At 54.2% G+C, this 8606-nt stretch overlaps 1 protein-coding gene across 1 annotated transcript; it reads right to left on the bottom strand.

Moving 5' to 3' along the window:
* Nucleotides 1–5391: 5391 nt before the first annotated feature.
* VRTN (vertebrae development associated) lies at nucleotides 5392–8322 on the bottom strand. The gene has a single exon (XM_027552836.1). The coding sequence runs from the start codon at nucleotides 8320–8322 to the stop codon at nucleotides 6220–6222; it is 2103 nt and encodes a 700-aa protein (XP_027408637.1). The 3' UTR covers nucleotides 5392–6219.
* Between the last annotated feature and the right edge of the window lie 284 nt (nucleotides 8323–8606).

The raw sequence follows: 8606 nt of genomic DNA, 5'->3' as shown, positions 1-8606 counted from the left end.
CCTATTGCCACAAAGGCGAGGTCTGAAGTCTGCACAGCCACCAGTCCCTGTCCTGGGTACTGCAACGCAGCCTAGCTATACCTGCTCGCCACCCCTTAGTACTGTCTTAAATGACAAGGGGTTGTTGTTGTTTAGTCACTAAGCCGTGTCTGACTCTTTGCCTAGCTATACCCACTCACCGTCCCTCAGTTCTGTCTTAAATGACAACAGATAACTCTGCCCAAAGTCAGAAGGCCTAGAAACTGAGCTTGACTTACTGTCAAAATACCCAAGCCACAAAATTGCATCAACCCTTCCGAGCCAGACTGGGCTGGGGGGGTCAGAACGCAAAGGCACTCAGGTGCTCCCTAGACACCTCCCTGACTCCTTACAGCCTGTGCCTCCCCCGAGCCTGCAACCTGGGAGCTGCAGCCTAGCCCAGGTGAGGATTGGGAAGGACCTCCAGCAGTCTCCCCCCTGCCATCCCCTGGAGTCCTCAGGTGGGAGGGTAATCCACAAGCAGCTGTCGGCCCCCAACTCTCCTGGTTATACCCTCCTGGTCCCCCTCCAGCTCTCTCTCTGCCTCGCAGGGAGGAGCCGCTAGAGCTAAGCGGATTTCATGCTATTTTCAAAGTCATTTTCCATGGAAAAAAATTTTTTTATACCGTTAAACCTGCTTTCAGCTGCTTCTCATCTCCCTGAAAGCTTCCTCCTCCCTTTCCATGAGCTAAACCAGTAAAGGGAATATTCAGGAACCTGCCAGTGACAACCCACAGGCATGCTGGGTTGGGAAGGGCATGAGAAGGTTCCCCTCACCTGTACTCCAGAGTCTTCCAGCCCCACCTTAACAACTGCCTTGTGGCAGGGAGCCTGTCCTTCAGGTTGCTGTCGCCCTATGGCAGTCACCAAACTGGGGTGAGTTTTTACAACCAGCATCCAGCGTCTTTTGAGGAGTAATCGAGGCATTTCTGAGACCACCAGGCAGCCTACATTCCCTGGAGAAGAGGCGGCCCTAGGAAGCTTCAAGCTGGGAGGGGTTCAGGGTGAGCTATGAAATGCCAAAGCCGGCCCTCGCTCCCTTGTGACCCCACTGTGTGCATATGAAAGCCTGAGTCACATCTCAGCTGCCAGTAAACGGAGGCCTTTGCTAGGACAAGAGTTGAGACCAAATGGTTCTGTATCCTCAGCTTGTGGCACAGGGCTCAGCCTATCATGGGTTGCTGGAGAGGAGCCTATGACATCTGCCAGACCCCTCTGGCGAGCAAGGCTGATCCAGCACCTCAGGCACAGGCGATTGGATGAGACTTGGGAGGCCTCAGATGTGACCTGGCACGAGACCTGTGCTCAGAGGAAAGGATGAGGATGGCCTGCACCAATCAAATTCTCTTTCCTGTGATAACCCAGCAGCATGGAAATATGAAAAGCTTGCAACGTTCCTATGGTCCTGCTGAGACAAAGACGTGAAAAGTGAAAGTGATAGTCACTCAGTCGAGTCCAACTCTTTGTGACCCCCTGGACTGTAGCCCACCAGGTTCCTCTGTCCATAGAATTCTCCAGGCAAAAATACTGGAGTGGGTTGCCGTTTCCTTCCCCAGGGGATCTTCCCAACCCAGGGATCAAATCCCAGTCTCCTGCATTACAGGCAGATTCTTTACCACCTGAGCCACCAGGGAAGCCTGAGATGGCGATGTTGGGGAGAGGAAATTCTAGGATGATGCACACCCAGCTTTCTGGCCAGGTCATCTGATCACCTGACGCTGGCAGCAACCATGGTAAAAACTGCTGAGAGAAGAGCACATTGGTGGAAGATGGGGGAAGGAGTCCAGCTTGGTAGTTGGTGAGAATGAGGCAAAAATGGAACAGCCAGGGGGGGGTGAGATATGAGGTGATGCTCAGGGCCCATGAGCCACCCAAGGGCCTGAGTGCTGCTGGACTTCGGAAATATTTGAGGAGCAACCTTGAGCATCAAGGTAAATAAGATCATCTCTACTAAAACACAGGACTCCTGCCCCCTGGCCAGGGGGAAATAGATGGATACTTAAATTTTTTTTAGTTATTCATGTTTCAACTGACTGCTTTTTTAGGGAAAAGTTTTTATAATCAAAATTTTAGAACTCATTGTTACAACAGTACAGACTGTGAAAAGCTAACCTCACATATTCTGTTTTCTCCCTTTATTCAAACATTGTTCACTCACTAGAATTCCTTTCCACCTTTGCTTCTGATATAGAAAGTGGTGCCAAAAAAAACAGCAAATAATTTCAACAAATGTCAACTTCAGAATCCGCACGAAGTATTCTTAGCAAATATGGCCACTGCTTAGGTATTTCTGCCTTTCTAAGCAGATTATAAAGGAAGCAGATTTTCTACAGAAGAGTAATTGAACCACACTTAACAAAACCTTTTCGAAATCAATAAATATTGACATATCATTTTTCTTAATTTTTTTCCAAGAGAAGCTAAACTGTCTCCCTGTAGATTTAGGTTCAGTGCTGGCCTCTGACAAAGGGACCTTCCCGTCTTGGGACAGGAGCGTTTTTAATCCAGAGGCTAACTTGAGCAAGAACCTCCTTAGGCATTAGCTTCCTCCTAGAACACAGGAATTAGATTCCCAGGGACATCATTGTTACATAACAAACCCTCACCGAGCATTACTGTGTACAACATGCAATGTTGCAGGCATTTCTACAATCCCTATTTTACAGATGGAGAAAGTGAGGCATGGCAAAGTTGAAAAGCTCTCTCCTGTGCATATTACTGCTTCTTTGATGTCTAAGATTAGAATCAGAAGGTCCAGGTAGGGCCCTGGAATCCATACTCCCCCAGGGAGAGATCCAGGTGATTTTTACTCCTCTTGTGAGATGCTGCTCCAGGCATCAGATCTGCTCTGATTGAGGGTTTAGGAAGGGAGCAAACAGGAAAATCCAACGTCCTCGGCCAAGGCAGTTCTCAGGATGGACGTTGGTGCCACCTTCTGAGAGCTACAGCAGTTAAGAGTGGTAAACTGGAGTTGGAAATAAGGAACACAAGAGATTTTGTCTCCTGCTGCACCAGAGTGCCACCTGCTGGCTATAGGTGGCCATCGCAGGTCAGGCAGGAACCTCACCTGTCCAATCCCTTCTGTAAGGGACTTTAAGAGACTACTAAGCAACTACACTCGGAGAAGGCAATGGCACCCCACTCCAGTACTCTTGCCTGGAGAATCCCATGGATGGGGGAGCCTGGTGGGCTGCAGTCCATGGGGTCTCGAAGAGTTGGACACGACTGAGCGACTTCCCTTTCACTTTTCACTTTTATGCATTGGAGAAGGAAATGGCAACCCACTCCAGTGTTCTTGCCTAGCGAATCCCAGGGATGGGGAGCCTGGTGGGCTGCCATCTATGGGGTCGCACAGAGTCGGACACGACTGAAGTGACTTAGTAGCAGCAGCAGCAGCAGCAAGCAACTACACTGCCACTGGGGGTTCAGTAGAGACCCCACAGGGTGAGAGAGAGAACAATGGCCACGCCATGACAATGCTGCATGGTTCCTGGAAAAGCAGGTAGGGGGCAAGGGCAAGCAGGGGTGGTAAGGGCAACAGAGGGACCAGAGGCTGTGTGTACCAGGGCTGTGCCAAGAGGGGTCAGTGGGGAAAAATAAGCCTAGAGGTTGTAGGGGCTCAGAGCTTGGGTTTTGTGCTAAGGGTAATGGGAAATGCAGTAGCGAGTCCGACTGAGATCACTCTGGGCTTTGTCAGGGAGGCTGAAATGGGATAGTCCAAGTGGAGGCAGAATCCATTTGGAAACCATTCAAAAATCAGAGATGAGAGCAAAGTCGCTGGCCTAGATGAGGTGGGCAGGGATGGGGAAAAAAATGGTCAACAAGAAATAGGATTCAGTTTGATTTAAAAAAAAAAAAAGCAGCTGAAGAATTAACAGTGAGACATCACATTGCATTCATTCATTCCTTCTTTCAACAAACTGTGGTGCCTACTGTGGGTCAGAAACTAATCTACCTGCTGGGGATATGGTGGTGTAAACCAGGCCAGGGACAGCCCTGCTTTTCATGGGGTTTATACGGTTAAGGAGGTGTGGGGATAAGACAATCAAGTAAGTAAATAAACAACAAAAACAGATGGGAATAAGCACCACGTAGAGAATGTAGATGGGATGTGGGGCAGTGACTCAGATTTGAATGTTAGGGAGCGTGCCCTGTAAAGATAACAAGGCAAAGCACTCCAGGCAGAGAGCAAAGAGTCCAAAGGAACAGAGGCGAAGAACCTTAAAGCGAGAGTAAGCACAGCACACTCAAGATCAGACAGCCAGCGTGGCTGCATGTGGTGGTAAGGACAACAGAGGGCCCAGTTTATGAAGGAAGGACTGTGTAAGGCAATGCAAGGAATTCTAAGAGTGAAGGGAAGCCGCTGACACCTTTCAGATAGGAAAGTGACAGAACCCGACTTCGCTTTCAGATCTCTCTGGTTGCCCTCTGGAGAATGGATTGTATAAGGCAGGAGTGGAAGGAGGAGCCAGGGAGAACCTGAGATGTGGACCAGGAGAGATGGTGGGGCAGCAGCATGAAGGGGAGGGGCATACTTTAGAGTCAGAGTCAATGGAACTCGCTGATGCACCAATGCGGGGGTGAAAAATAGCAGAACCAACAATGACTCCCCAAGACCAGGAGGATGATAGCTACTGCGGAATACCTAGACACAAGGAGAAAGGGCCAAAGGGAACTTCTCCTCCAGGGACACGGCATTGCAACAAGCAGAAGTCTGGCCTTAATACTCCGCCATGCTGGAGGGGGCATGCAAGTGAACCACGCTGAGGCTTGGTTTCCTCACCTGCGACTGGACCTAGCCTGCCTGGGTGCATTTCAAAGACTAAAGAAGCCTGACACTGACTTGACACTCATGCTGGCCTGGCCTCTGAGCATACTGAGTTGGCCAGTTTTCTCCCATTGTTGGGGCTTTCCAAGTGGCTCAGAGGTAAAGAATCTGCCTGCCAATGCAGGAGACACAGGTTTGATCCCTGAGTCAGGAAGATACCTTGGAGAGGGAAATGGCAACCCACTCCAGTATTCTTGATTAGAGAATTCCACAGACAGAGCTTGGCAGGCTAGAGTCAGACATTACTGAACAACTAAACAACTCCCATTTGTTGGGAAGTATCTCTCCAGGCAGCCAAAGCCCTGCCCCAGCTGGAAGAACATCCAAGGTCAACATCTAATTCTAAGCAGAAACCCCAGAGCAATTCCCTCTGTCCAAGTCTTGGACCTGGGAAAAGAAATGGTCACTCTCAGTCCCCTTAAATCAAAGGGAACATGGGAAGGAGCAGTCACTTAGAGCAAAAACAAATACCAGAGACCAGGGGCTGTGAGCACCACATCACTTTATTTCTTTGGTTTTCCAACTTCATTTTGGACAATGCAAAGTCAGTCTCTCACCTGCCTGGCCCCTGTGTGGTCTCTCACTGGAGACGGGGCATGGGCTCTGCAGAGCTCAACAGAAAAATGGGGGTCCCCAAGGGCTGAGGGGTCCACAGCAGATGCACCAAGCACCAGCAAGCAGGGACCCAAGGCTCTCTCCCCCGGCCCTTTACCAAACTCCTCGCAATGAACAGGTCAGCCCTCAGTGATCAGGCTCAGGACCTTCCCCTAGAGGTCAACCTTGGTCCTTCTTCATCTCTTCTTCTGCTCATATGGAACCTGGCACCCTCTCCCTTAGGGGCACCAAGCAGAAGTTATGACCTGCTCCACATCTGATCTCTAACGTTGCTTTGGGAAACATCTTTGAGTAAAGAGGGTGCCAACCCCCAAAAGAAACTGAAGGCATATATTCTGCCCAATGGGACAGATGGCCACGCTACAACACTCCCTGTGTCCCTGGGAAAAGCTGAGAGCGGCTGTAGCTAACCAACCTCCCTTCGGGTCCCCACATACATAGAGCTTCCAACACGAGCAAGGGGGCCCAGCCAACTCACTTAAATCAAAAGACTAAAAAAACCAAGACGCGATAATAAAAATAAGAATGGTAAACAACTGAAGAGAACATCCCTGGTCCTGCAGCTGTCTACAGGAGGCAAGATGGCCGGTCTCTGGCTCTCTCTGCCCTGGAGCTGGGAAACAACACAAAGCTGCCCTCGGAGTCACGGTAGACACCGTGGAGGCAAAAGGGATCCTGGCCAAGCCAGGGGCTGACTCAGGCCTCTGACCTTCTCCCAAGTGGTCCTCCTTCCTCCCAGCCCCTTGCACACCTCCCTGTCAGCCGTCCACCAGAGTAAGACCATCGTAGAGGGCGCGTTTCCACATGTAGTAGGTAGAGCGGGCGGTGAGGGGGAAGAGGGTGCTGAATTCCTTGTAGGAGGGGAAGCTCTTGGACTGGAAGCGCTTCTGCAGGAACAGCTTGGCCTGGGCCTTGAACTTCGTGGTGGCCAGCATGTCCATCACCAGCACCTGGCCGTCCCGGCCCCCTGCCGCGGCTGCTGTCACCACAGGGTGACTGGACAAGGACCCACTGGGGGGCCGACCCTGGGCCGTGGGCCCCTCTTGCAGGGCCCCCTCTCTGGAAGGCCCTCCTGTGGCCTTCCTTGGATCCTGCCCTGGAGAAGCTGCCATTGGCCAAGTCCCTTCAGGGGGGGCCACGGCAGCTATCACATTCCTGCCAGCTTCTTTCTCCTCTGCCTCCTTCCTGCTCCCTCTGCCCAAGGTGGGGGCCGGGATATGGAGCTTGGACAGGCTTCCGGGCCAGCTTCGGGCCAGACTCTTCCAGACCCAAAAGGAGGAAGGCGACAAGCTCGGGTAGCGGAGACGGAAGCGACAGAAAGGGAGGTGCCCACCAAGCACCTGCTTGCGGGCCGCTCTGCGCAGGCGCCTCTGCCAGCGGGACAACGGCACTCTCAGGGGCAGGAACGCCCGCGGAGCGGGTGGGCCCCCACCCGTGGCTTTTGCTGCCCCCTCTCCGACCTCACCACCCTTCCAAGGGAGCAAGGCCTTTTCGCCCACCGGCACTGGCTGGGGAGGCCCAGACTCCAGGAGGGCCGGCACTGGCTTGAAGCTGGGGTTCCTTCGGAGAGCTTTTCGGCGCCAGTTGTAGTAGGTGGACCTGGAGATGCCCGGGAAGCGGCGTTTGAAGCAGCGGTAGGGTACCAGAGTATTCAGGGCAATGCAGTGCTCCAGGTACAATTTGGCCCGCTGCATGAAGACCACGCCAGGGCTGGACGCGGCCGTCGAGGAGCATCCCAGCCCCTCGGCAACCTGCCGCTCCGGCAGCTTCGTCAGCTCCTCCGTGGGGGTCAGGGCCTGGCAGGCCCCAGAACCCACGAGCTCGTGCTTCCAAGCGTAATAGGTGGAGCGGGAGATCTCGGGGAACCTCTGCAGGAATTGCTGCAGTGGCACGACGCCCCCGCGGTGGAAGCTGTCCTGCAGGAAGTGCTTGGCCGAGAAGCGAGTGGCCACCTTCTGCCGGTGCTCCTGGGACTGCCGCCGCCAGCGGTAGAAGGTGCTCTTAGTGACGCTGGAGTGCTCTCCCAGGTGCGAGTAGCTGAGGCCAGGCTCGCGGTTGAGCAGCTCCAAGGTCTTGGCGGGCGGGGGCAGCGGAGCCGGGCCAGGGTGGGCGCTCTCGGCCTCCACCTCCTCCAGCCCCACCACGGGTGCAAAGTACTGGTGGCGGAAGAGGTGGCCACTGAGCGGCTGGCCAGCCCACATGATGTGCAGCGTGGCGGGCGTGTGGTCGCAGCGGCGCGGGCGGATGACACGGTTAAAGTACGGCCGGATCTTGAGGTTGCGCAGCGGGTAGATGGAGTAGATGTTGCGCTGGACCACCGAGGCGAGGGCGTACAAGTGCCACACGTTGGAGAAGCTGCTGGGAAAGCAGGTGGCCTTGACGTCCGCGTCGAAGATGGCCTCGAGCGTGGCGGACGGCAGGCTGGTCATCTCCGGGGACTCCTCGGAGCGCAGGGAGTAGCGCACCGCCTGCAGCATCACCTTGGAGTCGATCATGCCCTGGAGGTAGTAGTGGCGGTGGAGCAGCATCTCCACCACCGTGCGCGCCCGCAGCTCCAGGCTGAGGCCCGCGTCACCCCACAGCAGCAGGCTGGCCGCCTCGAAGAGCAGGCTGCCCTCGCCCTGGCACACCAGCGGCAGCATGTTCCGGGGCGCATCCTCCGGATACAGGCTCAGGGCCACCGAGTCCACCTCCAGCACCTGGGGGCCGGGGCCCCCGCCACGGCGGGTGGGGAGAGCGAAGGAGGACAGGACCTGCTTGGCCTCCAGAGCGGCACCGACGAGACCCTCCAGGCCCTCTGACTCCACCGCCTCCTGCAGCTCCTGCAGCACGTGCTGCACCAGCTGCTCCCGAGAGGTCATCCTAGCAGGGCAAAGGGGAGAGGGCAGAGGTCAGGACGGGTACCCGGATGACACTCCTGCGCCCTGTCCCTCCAGATACTGCCTGTCTACTCCCATTCTGCCATGGAAGAAAATGGCTACGTGCCGCCTGGGGTTTGTTTAATTACCCAGTGGTACAAAGGAAGAGCTCGATCTTGGAGAATGGCTTTGAATCCTGGTTCTGCTATTAGCTTGAGCAAGTCATCAACCTCTCTGTGCTTCTGGTTCCTTTTCTGTTAAAAGGGAGACAATAAAAGAATGTACCT

Source organism: Bos indicus x Bos taurus, chromosome 10, assembly GCF_003369695.1.
Source record: "Bos indicus x Bos taurus breed Angus x Brahman F1 hybrid chromosome 10, Bos_hybrid_MaternalHap_v2.0, whole genome shotgun sequence".
NCBI classification, from domain to species: Eukaryota; Metazoa; Chordata; class Mammalia; order Artiodactyla; family Bovidae; genus Bos; species Bos indicus x Bos taurus.
The sequence above is the reverse complement of the archived record's forward strand: the minus strand, read 5'-3'. Positions and strand labels throughout refer to the sequence as shown.